This window comes from Dermacentor albipictus, unplaced genomic scaffold, assembly GCF_038994185.2.
Source record: "Dermacentor albipictus isolate Rhodes 1998 colony unplaced genomic scaffold, USDA_Dalb.pri_finalv2 scaffold_18, whole genome shotgun sequence".
Classification (NCBI taxonomy): domain Eukaryota; kingdom Metazoa; phylum Arthropoda; class Arachnida; order Ixodida; family Ixodidae; genus Dermacentor; species Dermacentor albipictus.
This window is the reverse complement of record NW_027225572.1, coordinates 4,149,723-4,169,470: the sequence shown is the minus strand read 5'-3', so window position 1 is coordinate 4,169,470 and position 19,748 is coordinate 4,149,723. Positions and strand designations below refer to the sequence as shown.

The 19,748-nt window shown below is 48.2% G+C and overlaps 1 protein-coding gene across 31 annotated transcripts in view; it reads right to left on the bottom strand.

Annotated features, from left to right (window-relative positions):
* Positions 1-827: 827 nt before the first annotated feature.
* The window catches only part of LOC135908732 (nascent polypeptide-associated complex subunit alpha, muscle-specific form-like), a 236,484-nt gene continuing 217,563 nt past the window's right edge, over positions 828-19,748 (bottom strand). For 25 of the 31 annotated variants that reach the window (XM_065440583.1, XM_070529180.1, XM_070529186.1 and 22 more), the window contains 6 exons: positions 16,929-17,012; positions 14,869-16,449; positions 12,100-12,195; positions 8,793-9,002; positions 4,898-5,152; positions 828-2,765 (listed from right to left, as the gene is read on the bottom strand). In XM_065440583.1, the coding sequence (XP_065296655.1) occupies positions 2,561-2,765; positions 4,898-5,152; positions 8,793-9,002; positions 12,100-12,195; positions 14,869-16,449; positions 16,929-17,012 (2,431 nt within the window). In that variant the 3' untranslated portion in view covers positions 828-2,560. Of the gene's footprint in view, positions 2,766-4,897; positions 5,153-8,792; positions 9,003-12,099; positions 12,196-12,236; positions 12,288-14,868; positions 16,450-16,928; positions 17,013-19,748 lie in introns of all 31 variants that reach the window. The other 6 variants (XM_070529172.1, XM_070529189.1, XM_070529168.1 and 3 more) reach the window with 5 other exon arrangements.

Below are 19,748 nucleotides of genomic sequence, written 5' to 3'. Positions count from 1 at the left end.
ATTTTTTAATGACAATGTCGCGCTCAATAAGGTTTTGGAATGAAGGCAAGCCAATGATTATAGTCAAATAAGGGCTTCTGCGCTTTTGCCCAACTCCAGTGAGATTTTAACTGACAGCACTGCGGCAATGCGCACTTTGGAGTGATACGTGCCTTCCACTGCGCTATGAAGCAATGCTCGTGTTTAGAAACTTCATCAAGGTGGCCCGAGCCACACACAAACATTCTATGTGCTGTGGCACTTGTGCACGTATTGCGCAGGCGCGACAGGTGCCGTGCGAGAACGGCATTGCGTGCACATCACAAGAAGGAAGCTGTCAGCTGCTGTTGTCGCAGTGAGTGCAGCGAATGTGCTCAACGCCAGATGAATGGCTGCTTATTATGAGTGACAGGCGCGGCCAGAGTCGTGTTTCAGGACGTTGTATTCATTTCTGGCCGACGCTGGCATCATTGCCTGTCCTGCTCGCGGCCCGCGATGGTGTTGCTCGGTGCACTTGCGTCGGCGCCACTACGTTTCATGCTCTGCATTAGCGCCATTGTTCAGCATTCGCTTTGTCTGACGGCTGTCGGCAAGCACACTCTCGGCACCGCGTTCGTTGCGACGTCATCCGCACCGTACCAAATCGTATCCAAGATAGAAAAGCTTTGAACACATTTTATTTCTTTGCTTCGATGACGCTTAAAAAATATGTGTTTCTTGTTCTAGATGTAGGTGATTGTGACATGATTTAAATGTATAGCATTCATGGCACTGCGTGGTCATGTGAACGCGACTCACGATAAATTAATCGGTGCAGTGAAGAAAGGCAGAAATAATGACGCAAAGACCACGTTTTCGGAGACTGTTTATTAGATGCGACTTGCGCAGTATGTGCTGCATTGAAAGGAAAAACATACATTCATAGATCAGAGTCATTCCCGCTGCTTGCACCCTTGTCTGAAAACCATGAGAAAGGGCCATCTGGCGTCCACTGAATACGTAACTTGAAATAAAGAAATACTGGGACGCATCGCGATGAGGGCAGAGTGAGGGGGACGTCGCAATTCGCGTGGGCTCTATAGAAACGCGAAGGGGATACTGCACACTGGGAACAGTACAGCATGGAGGGCTGCATCTACGCTTGCCTCTGCTTACTACCCCAGCAAGCAAAGAGATGACGAACAGAAGCTGGCATCTCAGAGTGAGTGGCCGTTAGTGGGCATGTAAATGAAAGTTAAATAGTTTCCTGCTGGTGAGCATGGAAACTGTGGCGCAAGTCCCAGGCATTCCCCCTCCTGTTTCTATGACGTCACGGCGTCCCCCCTGTTATAAAATAGGAAGAAACAAAAACTACAAAGGAGCACAGACACAGCACTTCCGCGAAGGAGCATGCAGCATCGGGTGGAATCCTTACCAGTTGAGACAGCGATATTTAGCACGGTTTCAGGCAGCGCATGGATTATATAGGCGCATGAAGAAAAGAGGCAGTGATCACAGGGACACAGGAAGCGTAGACGTACATTGCGAGGTGCAAGCGGGTCTTCCACAGCAACAATTTTTGACCATCATCGGTTCAAAGGTCGCTGATCACAGAGAAGGCACACGCAATTTTTGGTCACATGACACGCCACTACAGACATACATAACGAAAGCTTGTCGATAACTGCAGGACTGAAATGGTTCTTATCTGAGCCCATATTTCTTCGCAGGAATACTCTTTCGATCGTGAAACTTAGGCGTTGCCAAAGTTTCTACTACAAGTGTTCGTAACTGTCTGAGTTTATGAGGAAGACACTGCTCTTGGTCATGCTCAACAAATCGTGCAATAATTACTTTGGCTGTCCCAATTGGGAGCACGTTGGCTTATGAGTGAAAGAAACTCCTGTGGTAATATGCGCTGTACCTCTTATTTGCGCTTATCTAAAACATGTTTAAAGAAATTCTTACGGTACGGATATTGCAATGATACGGAATATGTATCCGAATGCTGTACATTTCAGCCTGTCGTTTTCCGGAGGAATACTAGCGGTCCATCACACGCGCTTGCGTGCTTTCCTGTGATAGTGAAACACAATAGAATAACCCGGCTTTTTAGATCGTTTTTACGAAGTCATAGATGAATATTATTCTTACTTGAATAACATTGTGCTTGAATAATAAGGTTGGCGCTCCGGTAAGAAACCTGATAGACAAAACTCAGCTCGCATGCAGCTTCCGTACTACTGAGCTGTGTCCAGTGCTAATGGCCGGATTACAAAGTGATTCAATAGTTGCTACTGCTTTCAAAAACTGAGCCATCCTGCGACGGATTAAGAAGCTGGCATCGCGTATGCTTCTCGATCTGACAATGTTGTCGCACCTTAGGTAGCAAGTGCGCCTACCCATCGTAGAAAATCGTGCATACCACCGAAACAAGGGACACATCGGTATATAATGCTGAACGGGAAAAAGGCTAGAGAATGCCCACGTTCTTTGATCGAAAGCCGGGGATCTGTCGCGAGCAGGCCTCAACCAAACTCATCTCAGGTAGACGACTGGGTCGAAAGTGAGCGCGTCCTCAAGAGAGTGCAGGAAGCCGTGGTCACTTCTTGTACGACTGCGGCTGGGCGGCGCCTCCGCTGGCGTCGACGCGGCACGAGCAGCCGGCGGGGAACTTGAAGAGCGTCACCTGCGGGCTCCTCTCGGGGTTCCACGGGTGCAGCGCCAGCAGCCGGTGCAGGCTGTAGCGCTGCTGGCACGTCGACTCGTAGAACGGGGCGATGAAGGAGCACGGCTCGTCGGGTGATCTGCGCACGCCGGCACCAGTGTTTGGCCGTTGGACGCTCAAGGAATTTCAAAGCACAAGCAATGAATGGGTGCTCTAAGCTCGAGTCCCTTCGACGGTCATTTCAATGGCACTACAGTGAGCGGATAAAACAGGTGCGCTGCTAACAGGCCAAGTGGCTCGACGCGGTGGCCACTGTGGGCGACTTTATCGGTATACAAAATTGCAGCTTTTGGCGACATTCGCTTTGTTTGCACATATTTGCAAAGCAGCGCATATTCTACGCAAACCTTTAAATACCGCATGAATATAAGCTACCTGACATACCCTCATAAAAATGAAAACCCCGCGCAGTGTCAAGTTTAACGTTCACTTTGGTGCGAAAAAGTCACAGCATTGTAACGGTGGGATGGCTGCCAAGGAATAAAAGTTCTCTCAGGCGGGTTGCAGGCCCGTTTAAGGTGAAGGGGAATGGAAGGCACATGTTTTATTAGACAAGTAAAAGCAATCGCAGATGCGGACCCGCTTTATATTTCTTTCAACTGAAACCATTTTGCAAATTACAATTACTCAATTTTTTCTAAGGTCCTCGCGTTGGACGTATGCTGAGAATAAAACCAATTGAGGGTTGTCGAAAAAAATGGTCATTTATTATAGGAAATCTTGGAAAAACACAGCTTAAGAATAAGACACAAAAACTACGTTCAAATTTTGAACACGTCATTATGGCGACGCAGAATTACCGGGGAAGACGCAGGTAGCATTCTGTCTGTGTCTCAATCAGGATAAATGCGTTCGGTTAAGTATCACAATTACATTGCCCAATACCACGTAAGTATATTTCGCAACTGCCAAACACCATTCCCCTTGGAACTGCTTCATATACAAGGCCTTAGTCTGATCCGAATATGCCTCCTCTATCTGGGATCCCCAAACAAAATCCCAAATCACGTCGCTCTAATCAAGCGCATCACTAATGAAAAAAAAATGTATCTTCTTCACCTTTCTGCATGACACGCAGCCCAATTATGCGTATTTCCTAAAATTTATTACTTTCATGAAAACGTGAAGCAATCTCTTTTCTCCGTGCCTCATTACGCATCATCACGCGTAGGCTATCATCTCAAAGTTGGCGGGCCGAATTGCCATAGTAAGTGTTATTACGAATCCTTTGTCCCAAAGAGTAGCGTCGGCTGCAATCACCTCCCTACATCCGTTGTCTCGCTAGCAGCACCTGCATCCTTCAAGTCGGCAATTGAAGAAGTTTTGCCGTGAAGTGCACGTGCTCTTCTAAAATTTGACTTTTCTATGGTTGTTCATACCCCCGCTCCTCTCTGTAAGGCCTCACGGCCTCGAAAGTACCGGAATGAATGAATGAATGAATGAATGAATGAATGAATGAATGAATGAATGAATGAATGAATGAATAACTTCTGTATTGTTGAGATATAGTACACCTATGCTATATCCCGACAGTGCAGATGTTATTTATTTCTCAAAAGGATTGATTGGAGGTGCAGCAATGGTCACAATTGACCAGGACACGCCCGGCTGTGGCCGCAGGGGTGGAACGCTGCCTTAAGTATTGTTGTGAGAGTATGGAGCTCTCGGGTGTTAAGGATAAGTCTTATTGGTGGGCTCACTAATGCCATACCACTTATTCTAAGCGATATGTACAGGATGAAATTTACATGGTTATGTGTGTTGTACTGTGCAATGTAACGATAAGATTTCGATTACGATTTGATCGCGCTTAGACACGCAGCTTAACTTAAGAGTGATAAGAAAACAGACAAGGTTCTTGACGCCCCTAATCTGTCTTTTGTGCATGCAGACATGGTGTCTCACATACTAGCCGCGCGATTTCGTCATTCAGTTAACGAAGTGGCTCGGAGAAGACCATGGACACAAGACTCAGATATCTGCGTCAAATATCATACACATTACCTGTGGTAACAGAGCATGTCTGTTTGCACAAACTGTGTCCTGCATTTTTTTGTCAATTAGTTTGTATGCTCGAGTTAGCTTTCTAAAAACATTTAACATCTGTAAAAAACATTTTATTTGGGTTAGTATCGGTGATTCAGAGGAATAACTAAGATTGCTGTGAGTGAGTGCATAGTATAACAGCATCCGCGGAGATGAAACACTCACCTGCAGCTTTCTGTTCGCACTTTCTGCGGGAAGGCGTCCGTGTTGATGACGAGCATCCACTCGCCCGAGACGGCGTCCTTGGCCCAGCCAGGCCGCATCGTTTTCGCGTCGGTCTCGCAGGCGAACGCTCCGCGCGCGGCAGGCCCGGTGCCCAGGTGGTTGGGGAACAGCTCGGGGTCGCCCACGGTCTGCAGCTCCTCGTACATGATTTTGATCTTCTTCAGGTCGCGCTCCACCATCTTTCCCACGTAGTCGCTGTAAGGTCAACAGCAGTCGGCATTCCATGGCGTTCACATCGACCGCACTGTCTCACGTGAGCATGTCGAAGCGCTAGACGCAGAGCTTCAGTCCACTACAGCAAAACTGAACAACCGTAAGCACCACTAGCATAAAGTCGAAAGAAGCAGCAACGTACGGTGCGTGAGAGGAAAGAGAGCGCACACCCAGCAAAGGCCTGCACGAGAAGGAAAGTGCATGGGCATCGCAAGGCTACGCTGGTGTAGTCAGAGAGTACAGTTGACTACTAAAAAAGAAAACGCGCGATCTGCCTCTCTGCACTCAAGCTGCCCACAAGATGGCGTCCCACGCGTTCGCGTTCGTGTTATTCGGCAGTATAATAGCAAGAGCTTGGTGGCGCAACCCACCACCCCGTTCCAAAGGGGACGCTCATAACATCCATCCAACCATCCATCCTTCCGTATCTCACGTCTGCGTGAGATACGGAATGGTAGGAACGGGGAGTAAGGGTGATTTTACAGCACGCCGCCCATAATGGTGCTGCAGCAACACTTCAATCATTTGGAGGGCCAGTGATTTCATACACGACAGGCTAGGGACGGCTGGCGTCGCCACGGCAGCTTGCACGACCTCTGCCGGGAAATGTAGGCGGGGACCGCTTCGCATTGCTTTGACGAGCGCCTTATTACCAATAATGTGGTTCGCATGCTAGTTGTGAGCTTGGTGTTTATTGAGAAGTATGCTGTTCTGTATGCTGTATGCATGATTCGAAAGAACAAATACACTGTTCGCTTTACTTTGCTGAGTGCCTGTAGTCTCTGCCTTACGGGGGTACGAGCCATTGAAGATGATAGTTTTCTGTCGAGTAACGCGAAAGAATTCCGGGATCCTAGCCGTATACAGCTTCACTGTAAAGTAAATTTGAAAAGGTTACAGGCAGTCTAAATAATTTAATTTCATCTGCTCAGGATGACCCTTCAGTGACCGCTTTTTCTTGCGGCTCAGGTGAGAAAAATACTCATCTTCACGGAAAAGCATTTTTTAATTGATGGTTTCAACAAATAGAGACAAAAAATGCGTGAGGACGTTGCTTGGATAGATAGCTCCTAAGGCCGAATATCTTTGCTAGAAAATCTTCCTTTTTTTCTTTTTCTGTGCTGCGGTCTGCCGCAGACTGTTGGAAACGTTTTGGAAGGGTGCCGGGGCTTTCGCCGGCTGATTTGTGTGCCTGTGCCCAGGTTCAGTGTGCATCGGTTGTGCATTTCGTGGCAAAACTACTGGCAGTCGTCAGCAATGGTGACACGCACAGGTGCTGGCACAGGTGCTGGCACAGGGCTGTGTCGCTGCTTCCCACTTCGTGTGTGCTCGCTGGGTGAAGTGAAGAGCAGTATACTGCAAATCGCAAAGGCCAGAACTAAAAGCAATTTCCTCCCTCCTAACCGCTTACTTTTCAGCGCAGGTCCACGAAACAGGTCCACGCCGGTGCATGCAATGAATGGCTCCGCTAGACCTAACCTTCGCTGAACACGATCAACATCGGCTCAAACATCATGTGCACTGCTTGAGAGGGCTGAAGTTCATGCATATAAACTTCAAAAACATGCTTAGACTCCTTTTGAGTGCGCATAACCATATATACAAGCAATGGCGCTGTTGTTATCGCCTTGTCGGCTCAGTAGAGAATCGCGTGGGCATCGGTCAAACTTTGGTTGGCCCGCTGATTTTCTTGCTGCCGTCGACATTACGACAACTGCGCTCGTCAGTGGCCTCTTTGTCGGCCTGGTATGTTAAAATGCTCTCATCGACACACTGTGATGAATGCTTAACCAATTGTGGTCATCGGCATCTTTTCAGTTTCGTATTGACCCAGTGTTATCACTCCTTATGCGAGTACGTGAGGTTAGGCACGCACTGGCACCATCATCTAGAGAAGCGCGACCCTGCAAGAAGACTTCGTCAGCAACGTGATGCTCTTGGAGTGTCCCCCAGTGTAACGCAGAGGTTTTTCGATACATTTACTAGCCGTCACCCGCTTCGGGCTAGGAAACTAGCATGGCCTAACGGACCTCAATAAAGTTTTTCCATCCATCCATCCATCCATCCGTCCGTCCGTCCGTCCGTCCGTCCGTCCGTCCGTCCGTCCGTCCGTCCGTCCGTCCGTCCGTCCGTCCGTCCGTCCGTCCGTCCATCCGTCCATCCGTCCATCCGTCCATCCATCCATCCATCCATCCATCCATCCATCCATCCATCCATCCATCCATCCATCCATCCATCCATCCATCCATCCATCCATCCATCCATCAATGAAAGGCGGTTACGTAACCTGGTTAACGGTGTAGGCCGAACGAAGCCCTGGCTGCTTTCCCATTTAAACGTGGAGCTGCAGTTACACGCTACACACGTTTTCATCAACGCATCGACGTAGCGCTAATGTTGGAGCTGCAACGCGCTACATGGCACGAGTGCTAGCAGCAGTGCGCGTACATCCGTGTGATTTTTTCAAAAGGGACTTGCCTCCGAGATCGAGCTCCGGAGGTCACACTTCCAAAGCGTTTTGTGACTAATCTACTTGGACAGGGCGCACGCGCAGTCGCGCCGTGAAAGGCTAAGTGAAATTTTAACTTTCGCGGGCTGGGGATTCCCGAAGTTTTCTTCTGTAGGAACATTTTGTTGGTAATGTTACGCCTCAAAACGGCAATGGGCATTCTTTGGGTGCTTCCCACGAAGCGACCCCTTTAGCAACATCCGCCTAAACGACGGCGGAGGCCGGCTCCGACTATACACAGGTCAAGAAAGGAGCACCCTTTGAAGTGATAGGGACTGCCGCATTCTGTGGAAGCGGTAATGAAAATCAAGGCTAGGCTTCTCACATCGGTGCAAGCTGCCCGCCACGGAAAGCGACGAATGCGGGGGCGATCGCCTAACATCGGAGGCGGAGTCCAGCGAAATGGTGCGGGGTCATGCGCCAGATATTGCGAACAGTTCGGTAATTATGATTGACCGAGACATGCTCATCACATTTCCTAGTCTAATCACTTAGAGAACTCGACTGTTTTAGAATTGGAGACTTTTGGAGACTGCTGACCTGTGTGCTTAGACACGTAGTGAGATCAGACATTTAAAGTGCTCCGGCATGGATTGTGCTCCCATTACCATGGAGCGATGTCAGTTGCGAATGTGTAAGGTAAACCAATTCGTTTCTTCAAACCACCCCGCTTCATTTCGTCACCTACAGGCAACTCGGCGATATGAAGGACGACGGCGTGGGTCCACGTAAGCCAGCTTAGTGTGACGCCCCGGTGCAGCACAGGGCAGCTACCATGTTTTGGGCACCCTGGCAGCGTAGGCAGGCGACCCTCTGAGCGACGCCCGAGTTTGAACCATGAATCCGAGAACCGTCTGACTACAGCAGCAGCATCCTTAGCTAAAGTCATGATTGGCGGACGCCGTTTGCTGAGGGAGCCTAGAATTACCAAGTCGTTTGTATGAGATCAGAATCATTCATTTCTGATGCTTTCTAAATACGTAGCTCTGCTGGCAGTGAAATATGAGCAATTTAATTAATATGTAGCTCGGCCATTGTCGGGCAGAGATTATCTGCCGTGTCATTCAAGGACAAGCTTTATTTGCAAAAATTTTGAAAAGAAGGTAAACTCACGATGGGTAGTCGTTAGTGAGAACACAGAAGTTTTCCCCTTGTACTTTGCAAGGCGGGAAATCGCCATCCGGACCAGGCCTGTCGGGTCGCGGTACCACCACGGGTGGGCCAGTTGGGGGCTCTCCTGCAGGAGGGTAGCCAGAGCTCGGTCTGGCAGGACCCAGGGGTCCAGGAGGTCCTCCCGATGGGACGGGTCGCCTCTGGGGCGGCCTGGACCGGATACGTCGCTAAGTTGACACAACTGCTGCTCAACAACGGCACTGTTAGACAAAGGATTTCACCAGCACCACACATGAAACTTTTTTTACTGCACATTGATGTGTCTGCCGATTTAATATCTTAAAATACAACTGTAATCTGTAAAATGGCCTATGCCTAACTTCTCACGTCTAAGCGCAGAAATTCACGAACCGCAGCATTTTCGTGTTTTTATAAAAGGTGCTCAATACATGGGCTCTTATAACCATGACCACTAAGATTGTGTCGTAAGATTTCCTTGTTGTTCCGGGACATTAGCCATGGAGGTCACGTATTATAGAACACAAGAAAGCACGAAAATAACTAAATGTGGCTATCATTTACGTACTTGCGCCAGAAATATTTGCCTGTGACATTAACAGAGAATGAGTTACAGTAACGGCGCAGCTACGGCTGATATTGAACTGCTTTTAACGCGACAGCGTTAAGGAGCTCGTGTCGCCGAAAAGCCGATGTCGTCGACGCCGGCGGCGTTGGCCGTGAGCGAAAAAAGCCGGAAAGCAATTCACAAATAAGAAGAGCTTGCAACGTGGGTTGGGTGGGAATCGAACCAGGGTCTCCGGAGTGTGAGACGGAGACGCTACCTCTCGGCCATGAGTTCGATGGTTCAAAGCAGGACAAAAGCGCCTCTAGTGAATGCGGTGTTGCCTTAGAAACGTGCCGTAGAAAGTTATACTGCGGTGTATATCGGTAATTATGAGCATGTAAATTACTGAAGTCGCAGTTAAACGAGTAGCGAAGTACGTTTCCGCTACATTTCTTCTGCGCTTGGCGCAGACGCAGAGCAATCTTGCAGCAAACACAAAAGCCCCGTCCTCGCAATGTACGCGCTGCCCCGACAGGTGGCGCGCCACTCGCCCGTTTCTCCCCTTCGTCTCGTTTGAGCGAATTGGGGCCGTGCGGGGACCGGTGCGAGGATTCCGCAAAGTTGTGCTGTGGACTTAGAAGTGTTGTATATGAAAACTATGTCTTTGTGTGATTGAGGAGCATCGAGCGAATGAGTTGGCGGTGCGAACGGGGTGCGATAACGGTATCGCGTTCCGCTCTTGAAAGCGAAGCTTAAGTGCCCTCCAATTTTTTTTTCTATGCCTGCCTGTGGGAGCGGTTTTCCCATCTTTTGTGGAGTTACCCTAATGTTGGTTCTGTGGCATGGGGGAACATTGCGCTGTAAAGCAGTGATACCCCCACCGTGGTGGCGTACTGGCTTTGTCGTTGCATTGGTAAGCCCGAGCTCGCGGGATCGAATCCCGGCCCTGGTGGCGGCATTTAGATGGGGGCCAAATGCAAAAAGCGCCTATGTACCTTGCATTGGCCACACATTAACCCCCCCCCCCCTCCCCCAGATGGTGAAAATAATCCGGAGTTACCCACTATGGCGTGCCTTATAATCATAGCGATGCTTTGCCACGTAAAATGCCAAATATGTTCTTAAAGCAATAATTTTGGGGCAAGCAAGTGAGGAACCGAGACACTGGAGCCACTGCAAGCCGAGTTCATAGTCTGCGCTTCATGTGTACCTCAGTTCTTTACGTCCGGAGTATTTCTTCGCAGTAGTGCGCATACGCTTATTGAACACAATATCAGCGGTAATGAACATGTGGGCGCTGAAAGTATGTTTACAAACGAGTGCGCAGTTAAATAAAATGAGTGTCAGGATAACGCTTTCAGGCTTTTTATTGCGATACCAATTAAACGGCCTCCTTAGCACGTTTTCGCCGTCGCCTTGGTCACCGCCATGACTTCACGCGGTATGAACGGCACACGAGTGGCCCTCGAACTGAATAATGGAATGCCTGTAGAGATGCGAGGGAGCCTACCTGCAGAAACGACGTGGACGCACCACCACGCTCTACTCCATCGCCTGTGCCGGAGCAAAGGCAGCGTTCTGGCTTCCGCTGCTTACATGAGCGCGTACACATTAGAGAGTTATAGCTCAGCGAGTCACTACACTTTGTTGTCTACGCATGCTTCGTGTGTTCTGCCGGATGTTCACATTCCTGTAAAGATGCCTCTATTTATTTATTTATTTATTTGCCTTTTGTCCAAACAAATGGTTGACGCTCTTCACTGTTTTGCGGCAATTCAGCTTTTAATCCTTGTATAACAATGATCACTACTACATAACCATGTTTAAGCTAATTTACCTACTAGTTCAAGGATCATCTATATATGCATGTACATTGTACTCGGACTGCCTGCAATGAGAAGGAGTATTTAGTAGGCGTCCACCTGGTGGACAGTCTATTTCGGCTTCCACTGATTAGCTAGAGCTAACCATGGAAAAGAAGCTGCCTGTGGGCTGCTGTTTCTTTCTCGCTGGTACCTCAGACCAACCAATCAGCACTTTAGCAGCCGACATAAAGGACATGTCCACTCGGTGGACATTCCCAGAATATTCCCCACCTCCCCTCCTTGAGATCTTGTGCGTGTGCTTGTGTTTCGATGCTGCCTCAGTAGTACTGTGTAGTTAACACTACACAGTACTGAAAAGCTTTTTTCTACGTGCCCGTCACCTAAAAAGAAAACATTCGTTCCTCTGGCCATGGCTCTAAATAATGTGTCTTCTACTCACATTACCGAAGATTTAAAAAAAAAGAATAATATCATAAAGATTAGGCTCTTTGGATATGATGCGCCACGCGCTTTGTGATAACGGTGGTGTGAACGATGTCAACGTCAACACAACGACTGTTTGTACCATGATGCGAGGCCTGATGTATAGCCAGCCATAAGCAGCCAACATAAGATGCGCATACTAAAGCACGCGTCTCGAAAGCTGCGGTTCTCTGAAACTTATGCTATGAATCATGCATAAGCTATTTAACTTTTCTTTTTTTTCAGATAATTTCGCTCGTGCGCCTGGCCTTTACTATACAATTCATAGGTTTTTGTAGTGGTTATGTCTGAGAAAAGACAAAAAATGCAAGCACGAAAATGGATTACTGGTTTTGGAAGAGTAGAAGAAGTTTGGAAAATGTTATTGTTATTTCCCAAGACGTGACAGAGCAGGTCAGGAAGTGCGAGGGCACGAAGACGAGCTCTGACATACGCGGGTCGTTCTGGGGGCAGCTCTTCGTCGCCGTCACCTCCGCCTTCGTTCGGAAGCAACACAACTAGGAACAAATCGTCATCCGGTGGATGATGCCTGGAATTGCGCAAACAACAGAGCACACAGAGTCAACTTACTGTGGAGGCGAAATGGGAACGAAGGGTTGGGTTGGGGGAGGCATAGGCAGCCTGGAAGGAAACGAGTGGCAGTCACTGGGAGGGCCACACCAATTCTCTCGGGCACATCGGTGTTTCTTCCAGTTCGCATTGACGAGCACACTTAGTTTGCCATAAAGGGATGGCAAAAGAGCAATGTCAAGGTGGACTAGAAAATCACGTTTCTGCACTACAATAAGGCTTACCGGGAGAAACCAGAGACAGGCTTAAGTACCTGTGCTACCTGATTAGGACGCTGTCTTGCTCATACAGCGTTTATTCGGAGCTACGTATAGGTTATCGATAAACAAGGATTACATTGCATAAATAACCAAAAGACTGAAGCCGAAGAAGTCGAGAACTTCTCTTGAAAACTGACAAAAAATGCGAAAAGATACTTTGAATTTGTTCAAAACAATTAGGGGTCACAAAAATAAATAGTAATCAGCAGTTGTCCCCACTGTCGTGCCACTCCTCTCGCGCCGCTAAATAAAGAAAAAAGAAGTATCTTCCTTGGAGCCAACCTTCTAACAAAATGCATGAAGTCAAAGACAAGTCTCTAGCGAAGACTAAGCAACTCGGATTTTTTAGAGCTACATAGTTGGTTGAACTCAGACACGATTTAGCCTCGGCAATCGACAAGAAACATATTATTTACATGGTAACTTATGATTAAAGGAAATCTTTTGCTTTTCTTGCTCACGATTTTCTAATTTTAAAATACAAGGGTATAAATGGATTACAAAGTTATCGAGCCGATAGCTGTTTGTGTTCACTCCGGACGGTTGTGTGTAGTGTTTTGGGAAATTGATTTCGTTTACGTTTTGTTTCATGAATTGGACTCACCCGCTGTAATGCCTGAAATGACGGATCAAGTGCTAAATAAATAAAGTCCCCATTCCGAAATGGTGGCTCCAAATTGAGGCCGCCCTTGTAGATCAACTCCTAATAATTTGAAATATTTCATGTGAATGTATGGGCGTTGCAGCTGGGGCAGAAAATTCACGAAGGATGCCAGCGCCATTTATATTCTCCACTAATAACCAGTCTTTCTATGTGAATGAGTACTCGAAGGATGGTTGACCAAATTATGCTAACTTATTGATGGTCTTTAGTGTCTCTTTATAGAACATGAACTGATCGAGATGATCACTATATTTTGTTTTCTGATTTACAAGAAACATTGTGTAGCCAGCTCATACTGAAAGAACTGAAAAATATATACAAGACCTGCCAGGCGGAATATCATTTCGGAAATACGATTGTAAAGGACGCATTTAGGTTCAGTATACAGTCAATATTTTAAGGGAGGCAAATTGTTTCGACATGAAATACAAGTAATATTTTATCAAGGCAGAAAGAGATGTTTGGTTGGTCAAGCGAAAATATATTTTTGTTTGCCTGACTGTTATGACATTTATTATTCAGCTTTTCAACCTGTTCAAAACGATCGATGTGAGCAGGAACTTTCATGTCGACGGTTATGCTTCCAGCCGGCTACAGCAAACACAGCATTTGGAGCATTTTTATGCACACCATTATAAGGAAGTCGAGAAGAGGAAATACATGTTTCAGCCCAAAGAAGTTTTATACGGGAAATAAAGGACTAAGTTGGTCTCGATGGCGGCTCAAACACACTGAAAGAGATATCGTCAAGCATTGCTCTCGTCGTCTATGAGGCAGCTTTAGCTGATCCACGCTCTGCTCACAGTTCGCGCACTGCATTATTTCGACGATTTTTATCTGCTGGCGATGAGGTGCTGCGAAACGAAGTTGAGGTACTTCCGCGCTGCGCTCACGGCTCTGTATTGCAGCGCTTTTCTCAGCTACGTTGCCGGCACGCGTTCGCAGGGAGCGAGGGCGTCTGTAAAATGTTGGGATGCACCGCTTTGGGCCGACCACTTACGTGCGCTGCGGTGTAATTTAGCTAAGAGCACCCTAGAAATTTATGTTGCAACAACCAACTCTTAACCGCATACCCTGACTGATACTTAGCAAGGATTCATTATCGTCGCAGAAAATATTATATTGTGTCAAATTTATTGTTTTTGTAAATGCGTAAATTGATTCCGAAGACGATGAACATGTATAAATAACGGAGCTTGTTGTCGTACATCGAAACACTTTGAAGGACAACCTCGACAGTGATTGCGGTACAAAGAGCAACAGTCGTATTCCTGAAACTGCAGTGTTTTTGTTTTCTTATGTTCATGTGGGCATGTCTGCCATACAATGTAAAATTAATATTGTGATGTAATTACGAAAACCTTGTGATATAATGCACGATGTTACGATAGGAGCCCTGTCATAGATATGCGCCGCTTTATAAGTGATGTAGCGTCAGGGAGTTGCAGTATGCTGAGCATGTGCGTGAATAGTTGAGCTGAAGCACCTCTTGGCTAATTGGAAAAACATTTGCGAGTACGCTACAAGCCAAGTGCCCCCCCTCCTCCCCCAAGTGATTCATAAATCTTGCTTTACAGGTGATTCCAGAGGGAAGTGGCAGCTGCATGCTCCCTCTTTGCTTTCATAGGGAAGAGCACTTACAGAACAGTACCTATACGGGCATGACGCAGAAATAATGAGATTGAAAAGTAACGGTTGGAATGCTCACTCTTCTGGTGAGCCACCAGGAGGCCTGTATTCTTGTGGAGGTCTTCTCGGTGGAGCAGGAGGGCCAGCAGGACTAGGACCTTGAGGAGGAGGCTGGTAAGGTGGACTAGGCCTTGGGGGCAAAGGCCTTGGCGCCGGAGGTGGTGGTAGAGGCCGAGATATTGTCGGGGGTGGTCTCGGAACTGAAGGAGGGGGTGGTGGTGGTCTAGGCGCTTGTGGCGCCTGCGGAGGCGTGTACGCTGGCGGCGGTCTAGAAACGGGAGGGGGTGCAGGCCTTGGAGGCGGTGGTGGTGGTGGTGGTCTCGGTGCAAGGGGGGGCGGTGCCGGCCTCGGAGCAGCTGGGGGCGGCGTATACGATGGTGGGGGTCTCGGCAGAGGTCGCGGACGCGGTGGCGGTGCCGGTAAAGCAGCAGCAGGAGGTGGGGGCGGCGGATATGAGGGTGGTGGTGCATGAGCCGGTATCACAGACGGCACATACACAGTCGATGGTATATAGACCGCCGGTGGCTGGTACACGACTTGTCCAGGTCCAAATCCAGGTGTCGGAGAGGGTCCTGGTCTTGGAACGGGTCTCGGAACTGGACGAGGGGCAGGGCCAGGCGCAGGACCCGAGGCGGGTCCGGGTACGTAAGCCGGCGGTGGTCGGCGTGGTGGTTGAGGCCTCGGCACGGGTCGAGATGGCGGGGGTTGGGGTCTAAGAGCAGGGGATGGTGGTCGGGGCTGGGGTCTGGAGGGCACTGGCCTAGGCGCAGGTGCAGGATAAGAGGGCGGAGGTGGTCGTGGTGCAGGCGGTCTTGGAGCAGGAGGCGCTGGCCTTAGAGGAGGAGCGGGCACTGGGGCTGGTGGCTGATATGATGGAGGTGGCCTTCTAGGAGGCGGCCTTGGTGCTGGTGGTGGTGGGGGTGGAGGGCGTGCAGCAGGAGGGGGGGGTCGATAAGGTGGAGGTGGCGGCCTTGGAGCAGGAGGGGGTGGTGGTGGTGGTCTCGGAACCGGAGGTGGCGGCTGGTACGATGGTGGTGGTCTAACTGGAGGCCTTGGGGCCGGGGGAGGAGGTGGCGGCCTTGGAGCAGGAGGGGGTGGTGGCGGTCTCGGAACCGGAGGTGGCGGCTGGTACGATGGTGGTGGTCTAGCTGGAGGTCTTGGGGCCGGAGAAGGAGGTGGCGGCCTTGGAGCAGGAGGTGGTGGCGGTGGTCTCGGAACCGGAGGTGGTGGCTGGTACGATGGTGGTGGTCTAGCTGGAGGCCTTGGTGCCGGAGGAGGAGGTGGCGGCCTTGGAGCAGGAGGGGGTGGTGGGGGTCTCACGGCTGGAGGGGGTGGCAGGTATGATGGTGGTGGTCTAGCTGGAGGCCTTGGTGCTGGAGGAGGAGGTCGTGGCCTTGGCGCAGGAGGGGATGGCGGTGGTCTCGAAACCGGAGGTGGTGGCTGGTACACCGGTGGGGGAGGTTGGTATTGTGGTGGTGAGGGTTGGTATTGTGGTGGTGAGGGTTGGTATTGCGGTGGTGCTGGCGCGGGTGGTTTCGGTAGGGGAGCCGGTGGAGGCTGAACGGGTGGCCTGCGTGGTGGCGGGGGAGGGGGCGGTCTCCTGAAAAAATGGTGACAACAGTTCAGAGCCCACATTCACAAAAGCGTCGTTACGCTAGTATTGATCTAAAAGCAGGTGGCAGCCAATACTGATGTCACGCATATTATTAGCAAAGGCCGCCAACCAGCAGTTGTCACTAACCGAAGCTTCGGAAATTAATGTGAATCAGAGGTAACAAAACAAGTGGTGTTGGAAGTATGAAATATTATTCGTCAGGCATTTTTACTGGATCACAACAGCCGGGGTGTAGATGAAGCATGCAAATACTTTGGTCTGCGGATAGAAGACTTAATAGAAAATGCAGGGACATTATTCGTTGTTCCACAGGCGGGATGTTTATAAGGACAATGGTTTGGAAATAAGGGGTTTTACGATTGCTTGCCTATTCGAGGAAGTGCAAGCATACAGAATGACTAAATAAACAAAAAGAACTATCATGTACTGTACTTGAAAGGACCGCGCCGTATTTTGAGTCTTACGGCTTGAAAAAGACGGGAGGAGGCGGCATTGGTCGTTTATTAGGAGGCGGATAAACCGGATGTGGCCTTCTTAGCGGAGGTAGCCTGAAAAAAAAAATGATGGTGGGGCGAGAAAAGCAAAAAGAATTTCTTTAGGAGAGCATACTCATTTTCATTGAAGTCTCTACGTGGTAAAAAAAAACAGCTGCAATTTAATGGTCAATGCAGAGAAAGGCGTCAGCATTATGTCGCCCCACTTTGAGGTCCCTGATTTAAAATTTACACCACGTTCACCACATTGCAAAGGGCAGTTGAGTGACTCACTCTACACAAGTCCTGCCTCTTCGAGGAGCGAAGGGTAACTGACAGTGGTTGGGAGCTGACCTTGGATTATGCACAGGATGTCCCAGCTTGCATGCATCGCGTTTCTAAAAAAAGACAATGCATTCTACGCGGCGATAATGCCCTCAAACAAGCTCCACAGGCAACAACAAGCTCGGCACTCTTTCCTCATCAACGCCGCGCTGTCGCCACATCAAGCCCCTCGACTATAGCTGAAATGGAGGGCGCTGCTCTTTGATGCGGATCGACAGTTAGCCACACGATGTTTTTCATTCTTCGCCAGCTTTCTTTGTCAGCCAGTAAAAAAACAGACTGACCAAAAATACCTGGCTTTAAGTTTCTTTCAACTTCATGCCAGTTCTTCATTGACAACATAATATTCAGAGCAGAAATTAAAAAGTTCGCTAGTTGCAAATAATTCTGTAATGGATTGGCATCGACAAACCATTATTGGCTTTACTCTTCTGAGAACAATACGCACTTGGTTATCTTCGCGTCTCTTTTTAAAAAACGCCATGCAGCATAGCTGGAACACCCACTCTGTGTACATCAGCATTACACACACGCATACACGCTCTCCCATCAACTCTATACAATGCGTGTGACTGGCTTCTCACATACAGACTTATTTCCACTTTGACACTAATTATGCTAACGCAACCATGAAAAAGCAACAGCGCTCACATTAACTATTTTGTAAACCGCGCTAGTTCATGCGGTGCGCGCGATTGACAGGTTGGAAACCTATTTTGGCTGTGCTCAACATTCGCTGGCATGCAATGCATTTCCTGGTGCAGTATCTATGTTTTCCTAAATTCCCAGACAGGTTTCATGTACTGTACAATTTATTATGGATATGTTATCAATGCTTGCAAGGACGATATTGTGAAACGTGTTGTTATTTATTTTATTTCAATCTTCTTTCATTTCAATACATTTTGGGTGTCATGGTATGAAAGGCTAACATTACTGGAACACCAGTAGGTGCACCAAACGACGTAGCCATTCAATGACGCCCTATGAGAAGTATAAATGAAGCGGTCTTAGGCCTTGTAAATGTCGTTAGGTTTTTGTCATTTGCAGAACCACCCAACTTTTGTACGGTAATGCAATACATGTGTGTAGGGAAAATAGGCTCGCAGAGAAATTACAAGCGCTGTACTTGTGTCCTGAGAAAGAATGTAAGCGTATTCTGGAAAATTGGTAGGGAATAATGCAAAGAATTTGTTCACCGTGGTTGATTCTCCCCTCCAATAATAACCGTCGATTAAACTGTGGTGCGCGCAGTGATATTTAAAAAAATTCTCGTTGCGTTTTGTTAATCTGTAACAACTGTTCGGTACTTCTTTCTATTATTGCTACTTTGAAGCTATTTGAGACCCTTTGTTGGACTTGAGCTTACATCTAAGCCAGAGCTTAGGTAGTGCGCAATTTCGTTATTGCAAATGCACTGGTTATGCATACAGCCTCAGTTCTCACGTGGTATGCACAAGACGATTTCTCGTGAATTTCAATCTGAATATGAAGAGTCATAGCACATTACAGGGAAAATCAATTTGCCCAGATTTCAGCTTCCTCGCAGTTAATTTGATCTGTATTCCAATAGGAACTACGTAAATTATGTAATTTTCCACCATTAGAGGGACTGTTACACCTTTAGAGGTAGGCATTTTATCGTGATAAATATAAAGGAAAGAAATGCGTTATATTTCGCTAGGACACAAGTGGCAATTCTGGAAGAGTGTCGTCAGCGGCGGTCGTGTAGCAAGCAAATCAAAATTGAAAAGTTATCGAAATAAGATAAACTAACAGAGAAATTTGATTAGCTCTATTTCAAAAGCTCAGAATGTAATCTGACATCGCAGTACCAAAGTATTCGTATTATTTGTAGCCAATACGCGACACCACTTTCGCCTTCAGAAGATAGCGCGAACAGCATTCGGTATATGAGCCGTTCCGACGAAGAAATAAGAACGGCTACGTATGAGCGGAACGCTACTTGTTGAGACTTCGTTTGAATACTGTCCGTAAACGGCTAAATTGACAGCAAAGCGGACAGGAGCCATCTTAAGCCCTGTTCCAACTCTGACGAAGCCGATTAAAAAAAACAGCTTTGTTAAGACTGCACCAATGCGCACAACTATGCAAAGTACTTAGTTGTCCCAACAGCGCCTGAGCAACCTGCCTGGAAGGTTGGCCGAAGGCTGTGTGTCCCACTTTCACCCAGCGTTAAAGACAGGTAACGTGCCAGCTATTGGAACTCATCACTGCGGCTTTTTACGACGTCACATCGAAAAAAAAAGAAAAAAAAACGCTACATGTTAAAGCGTTGCGCGTGTGACCCGCCTCCGCCCCCCGCCGCAAAATAAAGAAAAACAAAGACTCAGTGTGATTTAAGTGCGAAATACAGGCCAAACACGCTTTCGTGTGTGCAGACGAACTTGTTTGCTGATTTACTAGGCATGCTGCTCAGTCGCCGTATTGTTTGGACAGCAAGGT